This window comes from Pituophis catenifer, unplaced genomic scaffold (assembly GCF_029215685.1).
Source record: "Pituophis catenifer annectens isolate HBS135680 unplaced genomic scaffold, rPitCat1.0.hap2 SCAF_3, whole genome shotgun sequence".
In the NCBI taxonomy this organism is placed as follows: Eukaryota; Metazoa; Chordata; class Lepidosauria; order Squamata; family Colubridae; genus Pituophis; species Pituophis catenifer.
In genome coordinates this window covers 154006039-154031411 of record NW_027256883.1, presented here as the reverse complement: position 1 = coordinate 154031411, position 25373 = coordinate 154006039, and the positions used below count along the sequence as shown (strand labels likewise).

The 25373-nt window shown below is 36.4% G+C and overlaps 2 protein-coding genes across 3 annotated transcripts in view; both read right to left on the bottom strand.

Annotated features, from left to right (window-relative positions):
- The window catches only part of TTC39A (tetratricopeptide repeat domain 39A), a 45554-nt gene extending 35791 nt beyond the window's left edge, over window positions 1-9763 (bottom strand). Inside the window, exons 1-2 of the mRNA XM_070939547.1 lie at window positions 9714-9763; window positions 2151-2255 (exon numbers count right to left, since the gene is read on the bottom strand). Of these exons, the coding sequence (XP_070795648.1) occupies window positions 2151-2255; window positions 9714-9763 (155 nt within the window). The remainder of the gene's footprint in view (window positions 1-2150; window positions 2256-9713) is intronic.
- A 4073-nt stretch (window positions 9764-13836) lies between these two features.
- Window positions 13837-25373, bottom strand: part of EPS15 (epidermal growth factor receptor pathway substrate 15) — a 65950-nt gene continuing 54413 nt past the window's right edge. The window contains exons 19-26 of one of the 2 annotated variants that reach the window (XR_011600249.1): window positions 24457-24492; window positions 23915-24039; window positions 23130-23199; window positions 19497-19573; window positions 17444-17606; window positions 16757-16923; window positions 15776-15975; window positions 13837-14431 (exon numbers count right to left, since the gene is read on the bottom strand). Coding sequence is in view for 1 of the 2 variants with exons in the window: in XM_070941350.1 (XP_070797451.1) it covers window positions 15829-15975; window positions 16757-16923; window positions 17444-17606; window positions 19497-19573; window positions 23130-23199; window positions 23915-24039; window positions 24457-24492 (785 nt within the window). In the remaining variant the exon portion in view is untranslated. Of the gene's footprint in view, window positions 15976-16756; window positions 16924-17443; window positions 17607-19496; window positions 19574-23129; window positions 23200-23914; window positions 24040-24456; window positions 24493-25373 lie in introns of both variants that reach the window. The other variant, XM_070941350.1, reaches the window with a different exon arrangement.

Genomic DNA, 25373 nt, shown 5'->3' with positions numbered 1-25373 from the left:
ATGAAAGCATTTAAAGCTATCTTCTCAATACTTCAGTATAGTTATTGTTATCATTTGCTTTTAACATTCTCCACAATATAACATGATTCATGTTTTTCCCCAGAACACACAATGTCAATATGCGCCTTCGCTCTACACCAATCAGTGACTTTCCACAGGTTCTGTATCAATAGAAACTGATACAGTACCATCCCAGTACGGTAAAGTATACCAAAATTTATATCCAGTTCTCCAGATTTATATATATATATCACTGTTTAAATTCTGGATAAATACTTTTTTAAATTTATTTGTATTTGTTTGCAACCAAATAGGAAATATAAACAGCTTCAAATAAGACACAGAAAATTCTCCCAGACAAAATCATAATCTATATCATAATCTAACTTTACATGTTATCATAATCGTCACCTTTATTGTCTGTTTTTATATCATTCAGTGTGTTTTTAGTGCATTTAACTGTACACTAATTATGTGTTTCAAAATATGTATTTGAACCTGAGGAATATTGAAATATCCCAAAGTTTCCATTATTCAGATTTTTACAACACATCTATAGAAATGATATATCAGAAGAAATACATATAAAATGTACATATCTGAGAAAAAATATATCAAAAATGTTTTTTGCTTATAGAAAAATCAGTTTACAAATAAAGTACAGAAAGTAGGGAGTTGTTTCAGTACATTTGGGATGTACACAAGTTAACAGAGAATTTAACTCTGATGCCAATTTTTTTTTTTTTTAATTTGATTTATATGCCTTCTCCGGAGACTCAGGGCGGCTTACAATGCGTTAAGCAATAGCCTTCATTCTTTTGTATATTTTATACAAAGTCAGCTTATTGCCCCCACAAACTGGGTCCTCATTTCACCTACCTTAGAAAGGATGGAAGGCTGAGTCAACCTTGAGCCTTGGAGAGATTCGAACCAGCAGAAATTGCAGGCAGCTGTGTTAATAACAGGGTGCACTAAACCCCTGTACTATCAAGGCTCTTGTTAAAATTGATTTTAATAGATGTATTGTAAACCCTATGGTTCATATGCAGATTTGCAAACATGATATTCGTAAATTGCAACACAACAATTCTATCTTAGAATATTACTGATATTGGGATACAAACATCTGAACAGTTTTATCACTGTTGAATAATTAAACAATAGGCTACCAAAAATCTTCACCTAGCAGTTCTAATTTCTGGGAGCTCTAGTTTTCTAATTTCAAGAAAGTAAGGTTTAAAATTGTTAATTTTATAAGGGAAAATCAGATTCTCATTTTTCTATAAAAAGAAGATTTAAGATTTAAAAGAGGGGATGGTAAAATATTGAGATTTTCTATTTTTACTAGGATTCGGGAATTTTTTCCTTATTTTTTCTTAACAATACTGTATGTATAACATTATACTACAATGTTCATGTTTCTTAATTTAAAATAGCAGGAGAAACATGTCATCAGTTCAATCAAGTTTTGGAGGAATGGAAATGAAGGGCCACCTATGTGTCCCTGTTGGCTATAGACCAGGGTGTCTTTAGGGTCAGATCAACAACAACAACAGATTATCAGAAGGATAAGCACAATTAGGCAATTTAAATCCATTCTCTTTAAATGTGCATCGCACACATGTAAAATGTTACCGGGCTTTGATCATCTGGTCAAGACCAGCATTCTGAAGTCACTGTCATTCTGCAGATTCCATAGCTCAGATTCCTCAATTCTGACCAAAATCATTAATAAAAGCATGCTAGACCTTGAAGACAGCAATGCAATTTCATATTCAAATATTCTTTCTAGTTTGTCGAGACACTTGGAAGTGCATAGGGAGTATAATATTTGAGAAAACTTCTGCAATTAGGTGTAAATCTACTTAATACTATTATTATATGTTTGTCATATACTAAGTAGTAAAGGACACCTATTCAAATGTTTTGTTATAATCAATATAAACTTCATTTAATATATCCGTGCAATCCAGTAAATTACATTAAACCCAGGAGAGTAATTTACCAGAATTTATTGTTGACAAATCCATGTTAGCTGTTACTAACTGCTGTTACTATCAAAATGTTTGAAATTCTTAAGACATTCCCTGTCTCTAAATCCTATAATTATATATGCTGATCCTAACCAGAAGATAGAAGCAGTGGCTCACTTAGTTTGTAGAGAAGCAAGGGCATCTTGGAACTTGTTATTCAGAAAGAAATTCACAGCTACCATACATTCATTGAGAGCAACATTCAGATCTGTTGTAGAAGATCTGGGGAGGAAAAAAAAGAATGAATACTAAGTTTTCTGGCAGAATCAAGAAACACTTTGTGCATAGGAAAGCAACACGATAACGATCAGAATGTAATCTGCACAGATTAAAAAAACTTAATTCCTTTTGCTTACTTTAATGTCACATTTTATATACTGTATTTGTTTTACTTGTTGTTAATGGCCTGAAATGCTTATATAAGAACACAGGCTATAAACTTAATAATACAATGAAATGAAATATGGTCATTTAAAGCTGATTTACTAACCTAATACAGCAAGAGAGCCTAAAACTGCTGGAATCAATCTACATACCAGCTCTACTCTCACACTTCAAAGCAGACAACTTCCAGCTGCTGAATGGACAGATGTTACTCACCCATTCTCAATAAATTGGCTGTTTAGGAAAAAAAGTGAAAGAATCTCTCAATTTGAATAAATTCTAAATGAATAGTTGGTTCCACAAATGTATCTCACAAGAAGATAAATATTTCTGCTTACTTTAAGAAGACAACAATTATACCCAATTTTCTGCTTCTTGCCTAGCATAACTACCTGTGCATCCTCTTTGTGAGTTTTTGGAATGCAACTTTTAGTATATTTTCCAACTCCTTGAGCATTTCGTAAGACCACATTATTAAAATCTGGCAACAAATAAGATAGCACCAATTTCTATTTTTCATTGAAAAAGATGAAAAAAAAAATCAAGATGATTTAAACTTTTAGCAAGCATCCTCTAAACTCAATAATGTCCCTTTGATGCTAATCCATCTTGTAGTTACCAGGTGCCAAATATAGGCCAAAAATGTAACTTCCAGATGCCTAGGGATTAACAGATTTATTTTCACATAAACTTCCATGGCTCCCAATCCACTTCATCAGATCGATGTCATCAGATCTCCAAATGGAACTTTAAACATGAAAACTAGCATTATGAATTGGTCCCAGAAGGCTATTGCCAATTAGTACGGCTACAACACTGTGATTTAAGATGTAACAGATGTCCTCCCTTAGTATGCTCTGTATCAGTTTTAGTTTCTGATTCATTTTATAAGGCATAGAGTATTTTAAACGTGTGGTGATAAGGATGTAACTGACTACTGCCAGGCTTTCCTGGACCAGGATAAGATACAATGGGAGCTCCAGTCTATACTGCTCTATTAAGGGCTGTAATCCAGGACAACTACCAGTCCTCAATGTGACCTTATATAAGTAGAGCAGTCACTGGAACTGAATCAGAGCCGGACAATTTGAAACTGTTTCTTTGTCTTACTAAGATTCAACTGAGCATGAAGAAAAACAAATCAACAAATAAAAAAAAAAACTGTTTACTTATGACAGTGATGGCTAACCTTTTCTGGACCGCGTGCCCAAAGCACGTGTGTGCATGAGTGAATATGTGCATGCATGCCGAACACCCCAAATGCAATGTGCCTGTGGGGCCCCGCAAGTGCTCCCTGCGCATGCGGGTGCGGCCCCTTCCACATGTACCCCATCCCGCACATGCACGGCAGAGACCCAAAGACCAGCTGGAGGTGTCCGCGCATGCACGGCAGAGCTGAACTGGGGCAACGGCTCATTCCCGAACTGGATGACTATTTTATAATACAATGTGTTGTGAAGATCACTGCTATATAATGAGAAAACAGGATTAAATTCTCTAACAGTTTTAGCTTTAGTTTTAGATGCAAAAGTGTCTTTATAATTTCATTTTTCCAGGATTGCTCTTGGAACAGAGCCCAAAGAAATTGAAATACTGGTTTGGGGCCAGTTAAGTACCGCATGCCCATGGGATGTTTAGATCCATTTATGCTTTTGTGCACCATAAGGGCACTTTAAAAGGAAAAGGTCTACCTTGACGTGAAAGAAATTCCTCACAGCTCCTCCCTTCCCTGTTGCTTTATACGTTCTCCACCCGCTTACACCAATGTTACTGTGGAGAGAAAAGCAGAAATTTCCAGCCTAGGTTTGCATGTGTGTGTGTATGTGAATAAAACAAAAGAACATGAGAGAGAGGAGAGGAATGCAGATTTGGTTTCCAGATTTGGGCTGCTTGGAGACACAATATGAAATAAATATTTTAAGGAGATGAAGAGTATGTTTCCCTTTAAGCTAAATAGCTTAAGCAGTTGAAATCTAATAGAAATAGCAGCTGGCTAGATGTGCCTGAAATTAGAGCAGGTGATATAGGCGCAAAGAAGGCCTTGACAAGGCTAGGAGAGTCAGCAGCACCTGAGGAGTCAAAACCAGGGATTATCCAGCAACAGTCAGGCTTTTGAAGAGGCTTGTCAACAGATTTGGCCTGGGAGGCCAGAAACAGGCCAACAGGAAGGGCCAGGCAGTACAGAGAGTCCTCGGCTTATAACCACAATTGAGCCCCAAATTTCCATTGCTAAGACAGTTAAGTGAGTTTTGCCCCATTTTACGACCTTTCTTGCCAACATTGTCAAGTGAATCACTGCAGTTGTTAAATTAGTAACATGGTTGTTAAGTGAATCTGGCTTCCCCCTTTGACTTTGTCAGAAGGTCGCAAAAGGTGATCACATGACACTGGGACACTGCAACCGTCATAAATATGAATCGGTTACCAAGCATCTGAATTTTTATTACGGGGAGACTATGGGGATGCTACAATGGTTGTAAGACTGAAAAACACTCATAAGTCACATTTTTCTGTGCCATTGTAACTTCAAACAGTCACTAAGCGAATGGTTGTAAACAACACAGCACAGCACAGCAAAAGGCCCTCCTCCTTAGGAGGAGCCTGTGGCCTAATAAGAGGCCCCTTTTGGCAAGGCCGGCTAAAGAGACCTTGTGGGAGCCATTTCCTGAAGAGACTCCCATGGCAGAAAATGGCTGCCAGCTGCTCAAAAAGTGGAGATTGCTTAGACGGAGTTCCTAGGAAAAGATGGTGTGTGGCAGTGGGCTGTGGTGTAGGGAAGGCTAAGGTTAGAGCCAACACTAGGCTCATATGCTTATAGCCTCCATGGGCATTAGCTAGGAAGCTGTAGTTGGTTATAGAATTTGGGGCTTTCTCCACTTTACTCTAAGGTTGCTGAGATAGAGAAAAACTGCCTTAGAAGCTAGTTTGGGGAGAATTATGCATTTTGTATGAAAGGTTTCCTAGGGTAAAACCTTTCATAAGTCATTCAAAAGATGTTTTTGGTGATTGGGAGGTTAATTATTGTCAGCTGAGTTGACCGTCAATGGGCAACTACTGTGTCTTTCCCAGTAGAGTTGCTATGGAAAGATGAGGAGGTCACCTAGTTGCAATATCCTGAGGAAGGAGTGAATTACAGTGGCATATGATCTTGATTTAAAGGAACAGTGGATTATTTGTTCAGCACTCGTTAAAAAAAAGAAATCTTGGAAATACACAAAATGACGTAGAGCAAACTGAAGCATTTTGGCTGAAGTCAACAAGCACAGTATTAGGTTATGAGGGAAAATTTATGGAATCCAGTCTCACACCCCACAGCCCCCCATTTCATTTTGTTCATGCAACGCAATTCCCTGCAGTTCCATTTGCTCCCTCAAAATCTGTAATGAGACCAGAGGCACAAATTCTGTGGGTGAAAACAAACCATTAGATTCAGCTCATCTTTGTGTACAGACCAGCTACTATATAAACAGGTTGACCTTATTAGCTAGTCCCACGAAAAAAAGGGCCTATCAGTTTTGTGATACTGAAATGACTTGATGAGCGTCACTCAGCAAAATATAGTCCACCAGTTAAAAGCTTTAAATCTGGAACCAGCGATGCAGCACCTGTGGGTTATTTCTTAACCATCCTTTTAGCGTCGGCAAAGGATTTCTGCTCCTCCAGATTAGATTTAATATTAAAACTTTGGTTAAGTGGATCTTTTGCCAGCATCTCCCCACTTTTCTAATATAGCAAGTTTTTAAATACAAGGGCCTTATAGGGGAGATGGGAAAATTTAATAAATAGATAAGTCAATGTAAGGCATACCAATTTGAATACAGTTTTTTCACTGAATTTAACAGTAATAATTTCACCTAAAATGGAATAAATATTTAGGACAAAATTTTATGTGCTACTGCTTTACTTTGAAGTAAAAAATGTTAAAAACAGAAGACACAGCTTTTTATAAATTAAATCAAAATGGCTCCATTCTTTAAATGAGAAAAATCTTTGATTACAGTTGAAGCATATTCCCTCCAAGAGCCAAAACAATTTTAGCTTACAGAACAATTCCTCTCACCTGTCTGCTGGCTCAATAAAAGCAGACTATATTTAATAATAACCTTATATCTATATCTGTTTCATGACTAACAAAATTAGAAAGAAAACAAGAACCACGTCTCCCTTTTATGACCTTTTAAAAACTTATGAATAATGCAATATATGAACATGTGAAAATGGGTTCTGGCATATCCTGCCTTTTACCAAGGCCTGTTTAACATTTAATAGCCCCACATCTCCTCTTGTGTGTTGCTGGCAACAAATTCAACCTAGACACACTCACCTCAATTAAGCAATAAATTAGACATGTGTCTTCTGTATCTCTCTCTGTATAGATGAAAGAATATAAGTTTTAATTAGTCAACCACCTCCAGCATGAAGTTTCCCCATTGGGTCCCCAAGACATCTGGCAGAGCCAGGTCTTAAGGCTCTTACGAAACCTCAGGAGGGTGGGACCCAATCTCACCTCAGGGGTAAGATATTCCAGAGGTCAGAAGTCACAGCAAAGGAGGCTCTTCTCCTGGAACCCACCAGCCAGATTTTTTTTTTGACTGATGGGATCTGCAATATGCCACCTCTGCCAGCACTGGTGGGGTGGGCCAGTCCCATTGGGAAAGACAGGAATTACTGTGGGAATTGAATTTGAAAGTAGAATTGGAAGGCTTTGACCAAACCATTGGCATAAGCACTATTGTTTAATTATACATTGTTTATCCCCAAATATCCTGAGGCTTGGCCTAGGGAGCTTTTACTGCCTAGTCTTGTAGCAGTAGTAATGAGGGACATCCCAGGGGTAAGTAAAAAAATAATAATTGGTATCTGTGACTAAGCAACTCATGTAAAAAATGAGTGGAACTTTATGATCATGAATGCTATGTTGACTTATTGATCCCACCTGCAATACCCCCAATAATGTTGTCATGGATTACCAGAATAAGAGGAAGTGAATTTTAAAATATTGGAAGTCAATCACCTTGGTGGTGTTTAAATGATTAAAAGTAAAGGTTTCCCCTGTCCAGTTGTGTCTGGCTCTAGGTGGAGGTGCTTGTTTTGGTTCCTTAGACGAAGGAGCCAACATTAGCCAAAGACATTTCCGTGGTCATGTGGCCAGCATGATTATACACCGAGGTGCATGGAACTTTCCCACTGAAGTGGTACCTATTTATTCACATTTGCATGCTTTTGAACTGCTCAATTGGCAGGAGCTGGGGCAAGTATTGGGAGCTCACTCGATTGCACAGCATTCAGGCCTTTGAACCTGTGCTTTCCAGCTGACAAGCTCATGTCTTTAACTGCTGAGGCATTATGCCCCCCTTATTAATAATTATCAAAACAATTTTCTCTTGAATCATTCCTTCCCTTCTCAACATGCACAGTAGAACTAGAACCCTCTTTGTCTATAGTACTTGCAAACTACTGTAGTAGAGCTTCCCTGTCTCGACTTCACATTAACAGAATTTATATACAGTAGCTGTTTGCACCTAGCAATCTGCCATGTGGAATGAAAAGCAAAGCCCTGTACCTGCAGTTCACTTCACATCTCATAAAAAGCTGGGTTCCATATCTGAGCAGCAAAAAACTGGATAATCACCTGATGGCAGCAAAGAGCTGTTTTCTGTTCCACTTTGCTACCATCTGATGATTATCCAGATTTTTGCAGGCCATATTTGGTGGCTCTAATAAAGGAAATGGGCAGCAAACTTTTGTTCTTCTTGATTCTGGCTAGCACCAAACTGAGGTTATCAAATTATGCAGCCTGCCTTCCCTTAATCTTTCAGATATATACGGTACATATTATATTTTATTATATTATATTAGGCATCTGTATATAGGCTTTTATGCGTCTTTCAGCCCCTTCTCCAGGATAGGGAGCGTGATTTTATAAAAGGCCACAACTAGCAGAGAGGCTTTATGCTATTATTTACTGATATGACTATGCAGTTTAATTTTAATAGTCTGAATCAACTACCAAGTGCTCCTTGAATCCAAATTCCCAGAAAGTTGCTGTGTTCATATGTTACAGTAGAAACAATGACCAATTTAATTACATCTCAATGCCTAGTACATTTATTATGACAACAACATTTATTAACTATAGTCCACATTATAATTGTCATGCCAGGCACATCCCAACAGCCAAGACTGCAAAGAACCCTCCCCAAATTTTATAGTTCAAGGTAATATATTTTTTTCCCAGTAGTCCTACTTGCACAGCTTTGATTCTCTTTCTCTGTCAAATGACTCATCAAGAAGGCAATTCAAGATACCCTGGTCGTATCTATAATCAAGGTATCTCTCTACTTAGCTATGATAATAAAATATAGGATTGTATTTATTTACCATCTAATAGGTAGTAAATGAAAATTTATCCTCTGATAGATTTTGAATCTACTTCTGTATTTTAGGTTTATTTTTTAACACACTTGCTTTTTATTCTATACAATTTGCTTAGCTTCTTTCATCCCTATTTCCATAACTCTAGTTATGGAATAGGACTTAAAAGTGGTCATTAACTGTAAGAAAACCATACTATTACATTCTCCCCAGCCTATCTGACCAAGAAAAATGCTTCAAAACCACAGGCCCATCTACATTCTCTATTAATACTAGCTCTTTAGATCTGCTGATGATTTCAGTTCATTTGTACAGTTGTCACCTTTCTTATGTGCATATGCTCCATACTTACATTATTTATAAGCAATGTACATTTGCCAATCATTAGACAGATCAAACTTTAGTCAATTAACAATTAATAATTTCTTCTCAATTTGCAATAACAGACTGAACAAACTAACCGCACTCTCTCTGGGTTTGAAATAGGTCAAATAGAACTATATGCTATCTGCAAAAATTCAGCAATAGCTAGATAATAACAGAGGTTCTAGAAAACTCATTAAAATATGGTTCATTTTTGTATCAGTATAAGCAAAGCGAACATAGCTACAGTCAGCTTTCTGTAAGACATTTCCCTAAAACATTCCAAGTAGCTTGCAATCAGAAAGAAGGCCAAAGGAAAGAGGAGAAACACCACTCAATAATTCAAAATACAGCAATCTGTCTTCAACCTCAGTAAAGACCAATAATATGAAAGTTCAACTGGTGCTTATTCACAAAACCCATTGCTAACCGAAAACTTCACCGGTTGATTTTTCTGCCTGCCATCGTGCTTATGCTCTTGAAAGCAAAAGGCATGAAAACTCAGGGAAACAAGCCATCCCCGCAAATAAAGGACCAACACCCCACCTTGGTATCTACCTAGGGTCTTTGGCTTCGCTCCTCCTTCTCCGCATGTGCTGCGCATCCATCGCACCCGGCAGGGAAGCGCTTGTCAGATCTGAACTGGCTACGAGAGATTTTCCTCTGAAAAATCCAGAGGGCGCTTGAAGCCGGCCTTCTTCTTTTCTCCCCAGCTTGAAAGCCAGTGGCTTGCAGTCTTTATAATAGAAACGTAGTTCTATTATGCTTCGGAGCAACCCCTCCTGCCGGGTTGGACTCCACCTCTTCTAGCTTCTTCAAAGGGGCCGCTTCTAGAGGGATCAGCTACAAGAGAGTGCCGCTGTGAAGCGGCGTCTTGGCTCTTTTCTGCCCACCAACTTTGGCCAGGAGCCCCTTTGCGTCTGATCAGGGTGTGGCGCGAGTCCAGAGGGAGCTTTTAGGTTTAAACGCAAGCGGAAAAGACCCAAGCCAGGGTCTTAAATCAATTTACTGCGTGTCTGAAACGCCCAAGACTAATACATTCTTTCTTTTCTCTCTGTTTCCTTCTTGCTGGAAGGAAGACTGAACAGTTCCTGACTGGATCCATCAACCAAGAGGAAGAAGAAAGCGTGAGAGGTTTTTTTTTTTTTTTTTAAAGGAAAAATGGGTTCATTTAATTATTAGTGTTCTCCGCATTACATTTACAAGTTCTGCCATTGGGAGGGGAGGATAAATCCATAAGGTTTCAACGGGGCTGGTTGGCAGGTAGCATAAAAATTAAATTCTCAGGAAGAACTTAAAAGTGGTTCAGGGAAAAGAAAACATGCAGCCATCTCTTATGCTGAATAGCAAATACCTAATGTATGAATTAAGCCATAGTTATTGGTTTTTTTTTTTTAAATCATAATTTATCTTGTACGTGAATACATACATTGACATCAAAGACAATTTTAATTGTTCAGTCTAGAAATTATTTTAGTTCTTCCATTTTCAGCAAAAAGTCTAGGTTTAGTATTCCACAAAATATCTGTCATTTTATCGTCCGTCGTGGTAACTTCAATATATAAGCATTTTATACACATCTAATAACCTTGCTGGACAACAAAATAGTATCCTTTTGTATGAATTTATCTATCATAGATATATTATTTTGAAGTGGTTTAACAGTTCCTTTTTTTCCTTTTATAACTGTAAATCACCCCAAGTTGTAAGGTTTTAATGATGAGGGTAGGAAAATTGTACTTTCAGGCTTTCAAAATTCTGTTAATATATCTTTTTCTATTGGGCACAGTGACTCAGCGGTTAAGACACTGGGTTTGTCAGCTGGAAACCCAGCAGCCAGGTTTGAGACCCAAGTGCCATGTGACAGGGTTAGCACCTGGCCTCGCCCCAGTTCCTGCCAACCTAGCAGTTTGAAAGCATACAAATACAAGTAAATAGTACCATTTTGGTGGGAAGATAACAGCGCTCTGTATCCTCATGCTGGCCATGACTGCAGACTTGTCTTTGGACAGGGCTGGCTGAATGGTCTTGAAATGGAGATCAGCACTGCCCCCTAGAGTTGGCAACAATTAGCCGAGGGGCCACAGGGACTCCTTACCTTTTATCTTTTTAATAAGATAGAATTATCTCATCTGATTCTGTTTCCTGTCTGGTCTGCCTATTAAGGCTAACAATCATTTTCGCACTCTTTAGTAATAAACATTGTTATATATATCAAATTTACAATCTGTAAAAGGGGAGTAAAACATAAAAGAGGCTTTCCCACCCCCCCATGTTCTTAACACTGGTGCCATCCAGCACTCTGTACTTCTGTGATCACATCTTTTCAGAACTTCGTTTCTTTTCTATTTATCTCTTTAACAGTCTGTCAATCAGACTGTTAAAGCTTCCTTAATTAATATATTCTTTCTTTCCCACAGAAATATACTGTACATTATCTGTAATTTAAAAAAGCATTTTAAAGAGGCAATATTCCAAATTTAATTGTCCCTTTAGGCTGTTTTTTAAATTTTCTTATTCTAAGCTCCCAGTAAGACTTTTGCATTTAATTCTTTTAAAAAAATGTGTAACTGGCATTTTCATTTTTTAACTTTATTCTTTTGTGGATTGAAGATAAACTCATGCAAACAGCTTTAAGTATTCTCAAGGCTTCTTTACATGCTAAATGTGCTTTAGAAAGTGGATCAGGCCGGCATCCTTTAAACAGAATTTGCACAAAGCTTTAAGCATGATATACAATATTGAAATTGGTGTGATGCCATCTAATAGAAGATGGTAGTTTACATCTGGGTGTATGGGTGATCTTGGGGATTGAGGGGAAATGATGCTGCCTAGGAAATAAACACACAAGAGAAAGGGAGGAGCTTCCAGGGGCTTGATGTTAAAAAACTGAGAGAATCCACACTAACTTCAGTAAAGAGATGGTAGTAGATTTGTACTTTTAAGGCTTGCAAGATTCTACTAATGTATCCTTACACTAAATGTAGTCATCTTCTACAGCCTTTGGAAGGCTGATCCGTAGTTTCTTTTCCTATGGGCTTCCTCGTGTGGACCTCATCCCCACCTCTGGAGCTCATGTAGATGATTTAATGGCTGCTCTTTTGTCTGGAAAAGCTCTGTTACCTCAGGCATATTGTCTGACCATTGGTCTTTGCCTCTGCATTATCCTCAGAGACATACTGTACTAGTCTGCCATGTTTCTATCCAGAAGTCAGACAAGATCAAACCAACTTGATGGTACATAATCAATCAATCTACATGTGTTGATCATGTGTATATTCTATTCACACAGTACCTCAATATTTAAGGTAGATTTTTTAAAAAAGCAAAGTTAACCAGTGTAATACTAGGTATCAACCAGAATTAATAACTAATGTAAAACATCCAAAGTTACAAAAAAGTTTCAGATGGGTAGATAAGTCATTTTAATCTTTATAGTAGTACAAATCTATCACATCTGTTATGATACACACACATTTTGAGGACATTTCACTTAATGAACGGCATAGTTTATGTATTAAAACTGTGCATACTATGAATGTTATCTAGCATGTTCTTCAGACTCCACACAAGTACATTATTTTTCTGTTTAAGATTTATACAGTCAGAAATGCTTCTACATTATTCTCAGCATGGACAGTACTATTAGGCATACTGTTGGAAGCTGGGAACAGTATAAAAGAAGAGGTAAGTGGGAAATAAAAGCTGTAGATTAAGATGTTTTCTTAGTAAAGTGGGTCATTTAAAACTATTACAAATGTAACAGAGACCAACCAGCACTCATATATTGGTCTGCTCAGTAAGGGTAATCCACCATTTGTATCCACTTGAGTGTTCACATGTGCAAATCCTCAAATAGAGACATCAGGCCTCTTGAAATAGATCAAAATACATACAAAGTTCTCCTTTTCCCAAAGTCATAATTTCAAATCTGTTGAGCGCGACTTGTAGCTCATGGCAACATTTTGGGAACTGCAGAATTGATCCATCTGGAGAGTTGCAGGGTAGGTAAGGCTTGGATTAGACCGATATTGACAAAGATAGTTCTTAACTAGATCTTGAAAGAAGGAAATTTTGATAAACTGAAATCCTAATAGATTTCAATAGAAATTATTGATAGATAATAGACTATAAACTATTAATAGATTGGCAATAGAATGATTTCAGTGACTGGATTAGCACATTTGTGCTAACCAATAATTTTGTTTATTTGGGCTCATCTTAGTGCAAGTTATAAATCCAGCCATCAAATTACTGATGTAGAGGTTTTATTGCAGACCTTATTGGAACTGTACAATAATCATGCAACAATCTAAAAGGTGACTTTTCAAAAGAAGATCAATTATAAAGTTACCATGCTTTATAATATTGAAACATAAAGATATTGAAAAGACCAGTATTTATCTTTTTCTTGCTTTCCATTTCAGAATGAGTTTTAAAGATGGTAATCTCATGTACCATACTGGAATTGGTTGGTCTGCAAATCTAATGTCATGCTAATAGGAGATGGCAGTTTAATCTGGAGGTTGGAACATATTTCTGATATTCAGAAGTATTAGTTGAACCATTTTTTTCCACTTATATATTTGTATCAGGTGAAATAATTTTTGAACAGTGATCCAAACAGGTGATGCGTTATGCCTTACACAAAACATTAAAAAAACTCTCTAGGCTCATCATGTATACTTAAACAGTTTAATTCATAATTACAGGCTGTATTTAGAATTTTTAAACAAAGTCTATAAATAGAGGTTAACCCCGCCTGAAAAAGTTCTTACAAGCCTTTTAGAACTTTAGTAGTAATGCCATCAAAGCTGACATAGCAGTGGTTTATCGAGATACTCCGAGTAAAAGTTCTATGATCTATCAGTAACATAAAATGTCACATCAGGTGACTCAGAACTTTTAATCCTATGCCTGAATGAATTAATGTTTGTGTACATATATACACGTACATGTATACATGACTATGGGTGACACAGATAATGTATTGGTCCACCAAGTATACATTTAAAAGTAAGAAATGCAGTTAACCACACAAATTGTATGATTAATACCATGAAAGTCCATGAGAAAATTAAGGTTATTAATACTTGGCAAGAGGTTTTATTTTGTTTATTAGGTGTTTAAATTCTCATTTCTCAGTGCAAAAGAGAAAGTTTATCCAAACTAATATTTAAAAAATGAGGAAACACTACTTTCTTCAAAAGATTCTTGACAGCAGCATCCACAGGTAAATGGAAATACCTTATCCTGACAGTGGCAATTATGGAATCCTTTGCAGCAGAAGAAAAAAAAAAACAATTTAGTTATAAATACCATATCATGCATTGGGGTGGGGTGGCAATGACACAGGACCACCTATTTTGTAAGCCTGCAGCCTAACTAAGCATTTCAGAGTAAAAAGGAAGGTATCTGGAATGAATTCAACACTCTGCACTATGTAACACATTATATAGAATAGGAAATAACTTATTTTTCTTTAACATTCAATCTTATTTTGACTCCGTGTCCACATAAGGGTATTTAATTTAAGGTGCACCATCAGTTGGCATTCAATAAATTATACACAACAGTAACTGACTGTTGTTAGTTATCTTTTGTGCAGTCTACTTCCTACCTTATTTCAAACTCAGCTGTCAAATCACCATTTTTTTTTTGCATATTTCACAAAAGAAACTGGCTCAATTAGCATCAGAATTCTTGACACTGAATTTGGCCAGTCTAATTTTATTATCTCCCTGGAAAACGTCTAAGTTTCTTTAGACTCTTAATGGGCAGGCAAAAAGGCAGTTAATGCAGGGGGAAAAAGAAATTTTCTATTTGATATCCAGTCCAGTATTGGAGCTTCCAGTAAAAAGAAAACAAGAAGCATAAAGCATTTCATGTATTTAAGATCAAATGCTATCTCTGTAAAACATAAAATATAAATTTTAATACTGTAATGCCAGACATGAATATTTCAATACAAAGCAGGATTATCAGAATTTTTAATTACCTGAATATTTGCAAGCTAGAGTTTTCTTTTTAAATAACTATAATTTGATTAACTATATTGACAGTTTTACTTACAGGCCAAATGCAGGCCACCTGGAAGAACTAAAATAATTCAGTATTATAGGAATTGCAAATAGGACCCTTCTGAAAAGTCATAAAACATGCCATCTATTAATATTTTAGAACATAGATCTCTTATATGTGACCTAGCCATTTTTAAAGGACAAATGTGTTCACTTCACAGTTACTCACACTTGCATTTTTAAAGATTTTCACACTGCAAAGAATATATTACACATAGAAAAAAAGTACTTTGCATGAAACATATTTGTCTTTTGAAATCGTCCACAATATATTGTTGTGCATCTGTGTTCAAATTTAAAAATGTAGAGTTGTCAGGGTTTTCCTTTTTTTGCCTGTTAAAATAAGCTACTTTGGTGTAATAGTGTACAGTACAGAAGAATTCCAAGGTAAGTACAAATGGAAAATTGCTATATTAAACAATTGCCAAATGAAAATAATGGCTATGAAAAAGTTAAAAATAAGATAATTGCTCAAAAAATCACATTTGCAGGATTTAAAGCCTTTTTGACTTTCCCATTCATATGTAACTTCTGATTTACTTTACGTATAGCTTAGATATCCAGGGAAAAGGAGAAATATTTGAGGCAACCCTTCATGCTTCTGATATTTCAGATTTACTGAGTGCAATTGCTAGTTCTAAATCTTCTTGCTCTTGTTGCTTCAATCTTGCTAGTCGCTCTTTCTCCTCTCTCTCACTTTCTCTTTTTGCCCATTCAATCATATCTTCTTCAGTGGGATACTAAAACAGAAAAAACATAAGACTTGTTAGTAGAACAGCAAGTAAGAATTTGTGAACACTGTAATATGAAGGAATAAGTCTTTTTTGCTTTTCAGTTTATCTCCCATCATAGTATTAACTAGATCAGACCCCACTTAGCTTCCAACCCAGGCAAACAAAGGCCCAGGTACTATCATTTGCAAAGTATACAGATGAATTATTTTAAAATACATCATACAGTATACTAGTCCTATAATTAATCACAGAAAGTAAATTAAATTTTGTGAATAGTTCTGTATCATGTGGTCAATAGATTCAGAATGTTATTTACTTTTTCTCCACCTCTTTCAAGAAAACGTATCAAATGACTGTCATGCAATATAACAACTAAGGATCATGCAGACATTGCAACCAGCTGCCTTTTCGAATGCCTGGGCAGGAAAGAAGAGGCTTGCTGGATGACTGCTTGCTAAGGAAAGTGTTTGGAGCTAAGACTGTCTTGTTGCAATATCAATTTGTAAGTCCTGCTACAGGTTGATATATGGACATTATATAATACTACATGCAATTATGGCTAGATTAAAACCTCAGAGAACTTTCAGAATTACTGTTATTATTGCATCGTGGTCAATGTGTTACTGGAAGGCTAACAACAAGCTATTTCTCTCCAAATAGATCATGATGATGTATTCTTTAAATAAGAGATTACTAATACAGAGGAACTGATTCCCATCTTCAAGGTTTATAGGAACATTCACTATTCTTGCAAAACAATCATTTAACTGACTATCTCCGTACTTACAGCATTGAAATTAGCAAAATTGCTGGAATCCATCTCTTTGCCTACTCCACTGGGAGCAAATGGATCAGCTTCCTGTCCTTTGCAACTATCAGAACTTGGGAAAGGCTGAAAAGGATCATTCAATTTAAAAGATTCTGAAGATTCCAATTTGTGGATAGGTCTTTTTCCTACACCAAAACAACCAGTTAGCATAATTATGAACATGACAATAATATATTCAGTATATAGTATTAAGTAATGCTACATATCCTAAACTCATGTGATTTTCTAAAATATTCTAAAGTTACAGGATGAGGGTATTGAGTTGGAGAGTAGATAATGTTTGCCACGATTTTCATTACATGAATGCTTTTGGACATATAAAATGGGAGCTAGCCATCTAATTCAAATCACAGTTCATATTAAAAATGATTCAAATCAGCCATCCATATCAAATTAAATTTAGAGTTTTATAGTACTATTAGAACAATACAAAATAACAGCTTCTTTTATAATTTGTTGCACTGGACATTTAAAAAATATACAACTCAAAGTTTTAAAAAATGAAAATTAGTTTGTAATTAAATTGGACATTCTTGTGTTACAGAACGTGGGGAAAAATATAGGATGCTCCTTTTACAGTTTCATTACATCTGAAAAAAGCTCCATATAAACCTTAGCATTTATAGATTTAATACTGTCTCTTACCAGGTGGGGGAGGACAAGGTCTGGTAGGTGTTCCAGTTTTAGGAGGCAAAGCAGGAGGAGTATCTTCATTTTTGACTGGAGCTTCCTCGAACAAATTTTTTGTTATAACTATATTGTTAACGGAACTTGTTGCAGATGAATTAAAAGGATCCTCATTGTTCGTCTTAAAAAAAGACAGGAAATAAACTCCATTATGCACAAGTTGGGGTCTTTTTGTTTTATTTACAGATCATTATAGGCCTCATGCTACTGTTGCTCCCAACTGCTGCTAACTAAGCTCCTATGAATGTCATTACTTGATTCCCACCGGCCACAGTTTTCCACCATAAAGCAATGCTTTAATCACATTTTTCACAGGTAGTGCTCGACTTATAACAGTTTGCTTAGTGACCGTTTGAAGTTACAACCACACTGAAAAAAGTGACTTATGACCATTTTTCACACTTGTGACCATTGCAGTATCCCCATGGTCATGTGATTTACATTTGGATGCTTGACAACTGACACACATTTATGATGGTTTCAGTGTCCTGGGATCATGTGATCACCTTTTGCAACCTTCTGACAAAGCAAAGTCAACGGGGAAGCCAGATTTGCTTAACAATCGTGTTACTAATTTAACAACTGCAGTGATTCACTTAACAAATGGGGCAAGAAAAATCATAAAATGGGGCAAAACTCATTTTATTTCTCACTTAGCAACATCAATTTTGGGGTCAATTGTGGTCGTACGTTGAGGACTACCTGATTGTATATGCCTGCTTTAATATAAAGAACTCCCTAATCAAACATGCATGCTTTAATATTTTCCCTAGAGGTGCTATTTGAAGTTTCCAACTACATAGTATATTTATAGGCCACAGAACAAAGGCCACTCCTCATTTAGTACTATCTTTTTTAGCAACTATTCACAAATATGATGGTAATAATTATTTAAAAATTATTTTCCAACCAATGCAGGTACTTGCAATCAAATTTCTGCACTTGACAATCACATGCACTGGAATGAGAATAATGCTGCACGAAAGAATTTTATCCAAATAGGATGGCGGCAACCAGTGATCTTTGCAGCATATCTCTTTTTCCCCGAATCATTTTGCTTCCAATTTAAGGAATGGATGCAGTCACTAAACATGGAGGTGGTGTACTATTTGATAGGGATTTGGAGTCCTCCAAAAAGTAATGATTTCTATAGCTACTCAGAGCTTTCATCTTTGTTTATTATGAGTTTATTAAATATTAATGATAGATGTTTGCCAATGTTTAAAGTCCTTTTGATTTAAATGAAGGGTACAGGTTTTGATGGCTTTTTGGAAAAACTATTTTTTGTGTAAAATTACTATATGGCATGTGTGTCCATGACTGTGTCACTCTCAAAGTTGTGTTTCTGCTATATCATTTCCTGTAATGATGATACTGAATTGAATGATTGGGACTGTACATTCAGTTTCACTTTTTCAATGTCAATCCTGCTGCAACAAATTGCAGGTCTGGCTTGGCTTAATGAATTATCAAATATTATGGCTTCAGAAATAAGGTGAATCTTGACCAGATTATATTTTGAGAATTGAAGAAGAAAATCAGCTAATCAAAATCAGCTAATGTAGGGGTTCCCAACCCCCAGGCAATGGCCCACTATCGGGCTATGGCCTATTTGGAACCGGGCCGTGCGAGAGGTGGGCCGGCGCATACATAGCTTGACTTGCGTGAGCAACAGGCCAGCACATATGCACATGTGCACACAGCTTAACTTACAGTTGAGCTGTGTGTGCATACATGCCAGCATGCTGCTCAGTTCCCCTCTACCCCCCCGGGCCACCAAGCCGCAAAGGTTGGATTGCTGAGCTAATGAACAAGTGCCTATGATGTAATTTCCCATTACTTTTATAAATGCTTCCCAATGCTTTTATAAAGAAAACAAATAATCCCATAATTAATGAGATATAGTTCAAAATGAGAATCAAGTTACTTAAATTACAATGTTTGCAGAAGTTTTATTTTGTTCCTGAGCAATTTTATACTTTGTCCACAAGCATTAATCATTTCAAATTACCTTTGACAAAGTGCTGAAATCAGCAAAATCACAGCCAAATGATTCATTTCCAAACAAAGATGCGAAGGGATCTGTAGCTGAAGTAAGCAAAGGAAAACATAAAGAAAAGAAGATAAATCCAATGCAAGGATCTAATAAGAGCTAAACTGGTGCAGTGGCAAAGGCATCAGGCTAGAAACTGGGAGACTCGAGTTCTAAATATGCCTTAAGCACAAAGCCAGTAGGGTGGCTTTTGGCTGGTCATTTTTCTCTCAGACTAGGAAGGAAGCAATGACAAACCACTTCTGAAATTTTGCCAAAATAGTACGGACATGTCCAGGCAGGAGTTGACACTAATTTGGAGGCACAAAAACCAAAAACCATGCAGGATGAAAAACAGGAAACAAATTATTTATTAAACTATCTGTATTTTCATCAGATATGAAGAAGGCTTATGTAAAGCTCACTAACACTCAGCTCTCATTCAGTTAATTATATGGAATTAAACTAAAAAAAAAAAAAAACCAACCTCAGGAATGTCATCAAAATAATTAGAAGTTATTCCAAGAGGTGATGGAAATCATTTTGCTTATTGTGGCCCTCAAAATGTACAAAGGAATTCAAACTCAAAATCAAATATGACGAGTCTTAAAATATTTTAGTTTTCTATTTCACTTGTATGCATATTGTTACAATGAAATACAGGATATTTGATACCATTTGGAAGGCACACTACACAAAAAAGACTGTGGACCATTCAGCTCACTTCTAGAAACTGATAGCTAAGTTACACTTTCTTTTGGCACAATTTTGCCATGACTACTACATTTTTCATATAAATAGTAACATTAACTTTTCCCATCACAGTCTGATAAATGATCCAAATAAGTGTGTTAAGAAGGAATACAGTTGCAAAGAGTACATGAAAAAGTCTAGTTGGCAGGCAAACTTGTCACTGGTGGTGTTTAAACTAATTGTGTTGATACAATGTCAAAGCTGACACTCTTGCTGATTATAATCAGTTGGCTTCTCTGGAGCTATATACAATAGATTTTCTAATGGTTTTAAATAAAGGAAGGACAGGATAGCTGATAGATTTGCCTTCAATACACCTGCAAGAGTAACTTAAATATCAAATATTACTATTTTTTTAAAATAAAAGACTGTCTAAACAAGTCAGGCTTGTGTTTGTATAGTAATAAGTATTGCATCGAAAAGTAAAAGATAAATTTTTTTGCAGGAATCTCACATGAACTTGCAAATTTCTTCTTGTTGATTTAGGATGTGCGAAAATATATTACAAATGAATAATTATCTATTTAATAGCTAGTGCTAAACTCAGAAGTTCAGAATGCACAGGAACCATATGGAGCCTATCTTCCCAAGGTATACCCATCAAATTGTAAGCTCATTGATCTGAATAGGGAGATGATGGCTCACTTTGTTAGAACACTGGATTGATAATCAGCAAGCCCACATTTGAGACCCAACATGAGCTCCCATCATTCGCTCCAGCTGCTGCCCACCTAGCAGTTCAAAAGTGTGCAAACAGAACTAGATAAATGGGTACCACTTTGGTGGGCACATTAACAAGGACATGAAAGATGTCCCCATCCAAGTGTCCTCTGGGCAACAATGATGTCACCAGCTAATTCTTTCAACCCGGAAGTGCCTCAGTGCTTCTGACACAAAAGCAGTAGCATCTTGATACAAGCTCCAGGTAGCATGAAAGGACAGTTTTGGATGTTTACATAATAAGACATAGTGACAGGTGCGAAAGACCATGTCCACACATGAAGATCCAATTAAATTGATTTATTGCTAAACAGCCTATGCACAGGAATCTTATTCTCAACTAAGGTTACTACCTGTTTGGAGTTAGATAAAGGTTCAAGGGATTGGACAGCCCGTTGTAGCTAAAGTAGGGATTTGAGACTGATCCCTTTTTTAACTCTGCCCCCAGTACTGCCATTCTTCTCCTACAGATTATTCATCATCAACATATTTGTACTATTGAAGTCCAGCCCTCTAGATTGTCTTTTGTGGTTGAAGCTTCAACAAAAACACTAAATCTAAACTCTGTATTGCACTTAGTCTAATTCTTAAGGAATAGATTCTCTTCAGAATACATTGCACATCTTGACTCAATTTCCTAAACATTTGAGTTTAAATATGGGAACTGCATTAGTAAAATGTTTTGTAATATTATGAATCGCTTGGTCATTTAAAAAAAAAAAAAGATGACATGGCTCAGGTGATATTACTTTACTATCTGAGAAAAGTTGATAAGAAACACTAGCTCAGCCCAGACAGCATCTGAGCTGGAAGAGCAATTTAGAACTTGTCCAAATGTTTATTTAACCCTGAAAACACCAGCATGTAGAAATTCAGCTGTCAAAATTTCAGCTCTCAACTTAGAGCTACTGTATATATGAACAGATTTTCTGATGACACTAAAATGTTATTTCTGATTGGGAAAGAATAGGAACAGGGGAGTATCCAGAAAAGTTTTGACTATAAAAGCTTCTAAATGTGAAAGTGTCAGATACTGGAAACAGTGTCAGAATCTGCTTTTACTTCTGGTGTGTTAAATAATTCCTTAGATATTAAAATGTTTAAATCCTTGTCTGACTTTGCTGTTAGGCATGACAATTACGTCAAATTTGATGCCTTCAAAATATAATAATTAAACATCATAGAATCAAATATTTCTGAAAGCGGGTCCCCCAAATCCATTACATAATCACATTGGATTATGATACTAATCACATTTAACACTAAGGATTTGAAATGAACTATAATTCTTGGGTTGAAACTAATCAAATTTAGCATGTTTACAGAAGTTAGTCTAGTTAAGAGAACACAAAAATGTATTCTGGCAGACAGTCATGCCTAAAATTATGAAACACATCACACAATGGATTAACTGTTTAGTTTTGATTGAAAAATAAAGTAATTAAGCTATTTAAATTACTAATTTGGCTGAGCTTGATGCTTTTTGGAAATCTAAAAAGATGCACATACATGTAACACAATTAAATTGGGGGAGTAACAAAGCTTAGTCTGTATATATATAACTTGACTTGCTCATAACTAGAGGGTTCTAAAATATAGCCCAGGGCTCTTCAAACATGGCAATTTTAAAACTTGTGGACTTCAACTCCCAGAATTCCTCAGCACTATGGCTGGCTGAGAAATTCTGGTATTGAAGTCTACAAGTTTTAATGTTGCCAAAATTTGCAGATCCCTGATATGGCATATGGACAACAAACTCCTATGGACACATTACTTGGTATCTTTCAGATTCCCCTCTAACATTACTTTCTTTTAAGCTAACAGGAATTTAAAAGAAAAATTATTGAATTGCATAATTTCAGTAGCATGCTTAACAGTCAATGGTAGCCATAATTTAGTATTCTGTAAATGAGCAAATTTACCTTGGAAAGAAAACAAAAAGTAAAGTAAGTTGGGCCTGATTATAATGGTTGAGGAGGTATTGTAGGAACTGTCTTCCTTCTGCTATACAGAAAAGGGTCCTTGGTAATCCATGGCCACTGTGGGAGCCACTTTGAGTAAGCAGCTATGATGTACTCTCAAAAATCCAAATATGTCTCACACCTCAAATAGGTTAAGATTGTGATTATAATTTCTTACCTGGATCACTTGATGCAGTCACAGCAGTTCCACCAGGAGCAAAAGGATCATTATGTTTCAGTGTTTCTGTCTAAAATTTAAAATTCATTAAATGCAAATTCTTAAATTCAAACAGGCTATTTTTTGCAAGTATTAAGAGAGAAATCTAAATGAACATTAAACTGTACTTGAGTCATTTAAAATACATTCCTTCCAGTCATTCCACTATTTAGCTTTTCAGAATGTTATTTTCAAAACTTCAATATTAAAATAAATTCTGTTCTGTTTGAAGCATCTATAACCCTTCATAAATGGGTGCTGGTATCCAACTGCTATCCATTGAGAAGTTATTAAAACACCAACACTATAAAGAATGCCAATACTCTACCTCTGGTTGTCTATAAATACCAGTACTCTTAATTCTAGGATTCTGCAAATATAACACATTAAATTACATGGGCCATGAATTAAACAATCTATTGATCCCAAAATAAAAGGAAAATGGAGAAGAGTTGTTTTGAGAACTTCCTAAAACACAACAGTCCTATTTAACTATTGTGAAATATCATATTATCTAATAATTCTAGATTTCATTAAATGCCAAGAGGTTGTCTAAACCAAGCTTTCAGGTGATCTCAAAGATTCATGATGCAGTTGCACAAATAAAAGGTAAAATGTCTGATGTCTGTGAAATATATCTGTCCAGAGGACAAGGAACAAGTAAAGTTTATTTATATCAAACCTAATGGAGACATTTCATACCAAAATCTGCTGTACACACAATACTAATCTTGTCTAAGACTTACTGTGGAATTGTTGTTTGTTGCACTGAAGGGATCAATATTCCCAAAGGGATCTGAGGATGACTGCTTAAAAAAGTTGTCAGCAGCAAAAGGATCTGAGCCTTTAAATGGATCACTACCAAAAGGATCTTAAAGACAGCGAATTGAAGACAATGTTAGTAGAAGGTGTGCTTAGTTGTTTGCTATTGTAAGTATTTATCACAAAAACTATAAAACTATAAAATAAAATATTATACTGCTAGTTCATGTATTTATTAATTAGAACATTAATATTCCATGTTGCATATTGTTCCCCAAAGTATTGTACTTCAACATGCTCAATGTTTAAATGTACATGAGTCTTTTCCAAAATGGTCTCCCACCCCCCAAATGTTTGATCTACAAGTCCCATCATTCTAGCTTGCTGATATATTAACTGAACCCAAAATATCTGGAGGATTTTTACAAAGAAAGAATTCCACCCTGTTATGCATTCTTTAATTATGGATTTACATCTTGAAAATTATGCTTTTAAAAGGTTAAAAGGAAAGAAAACAAATACTCACCGATCTTGCCAAATGGATCATCCTTGAAAGGATCATCTATTTAGAAAGTAAAACACTGTCCATAAAAATATTTTTCAGCTTTATTCAGAATATCAGGCTATAGATAGAGGTTTATATTTATCTTATTCTGTGCCCGAACTTCTTGAGGAATAGGGTCATGGAGCTTTCCAAAGAGCAGAAAAGGCTTCCCTAGATACAGCAACAGCTTTAAAAAAAATCTTCACTAATATCCATTGATAACTATTTGGGCTTTTGCCCACTGGAAGTTTTACCGTCTACAAACAGAAAGAGACAAATGTAGCTCAACTATAGAGGTGAGGAACTAGGTCAACTAAGGAAGATGATCTTGTCAGAGATATGAAACCCTTTTGCCAATGGAACAAGGGGTAAAATGTACCATATTTTTCGGACTATAAGATGCTCCGGACTATAAGACACACCTAGTTTTTGGGGAGGGGAGGAAAACAAGAAAAAAAAATCTGCCTCTGCCTCCCAGCAATTTGCCTCCTTACAGCAAACAGTAAACAGCCTGGTCAGCTTCAGCACAGCCTGATTTAGCACGAGCAGCTGATTGGGGGTTGGATCGGCCTCCTGGAATACCATCAATCAGCTATTCCAGACTGTGGGGATTGTCGCTGCCACCCATCGCTGCCTCCACTTGCCCCATTTTTGGCCTCCGCACATCCCATTTTTGGTTTCCACATGTCCCATTTTCAGCCTCCGCACGTCCCATTTTTAGCCAGTTTCAAGTGGAGGGGATTGCTGCCGCCGCCTATCCCCACTGCCTGGAATTGGCCAAAAACGGGATGTGCAGAGACCGAAAACGGGACAAGCAGAGGCTGAAAATGGGAGTGCGGAGGTGGCGATAGGCAGTGGCGATCCCCTCAGCCTGGAACAGCTGATTGGCGGTATTCCAG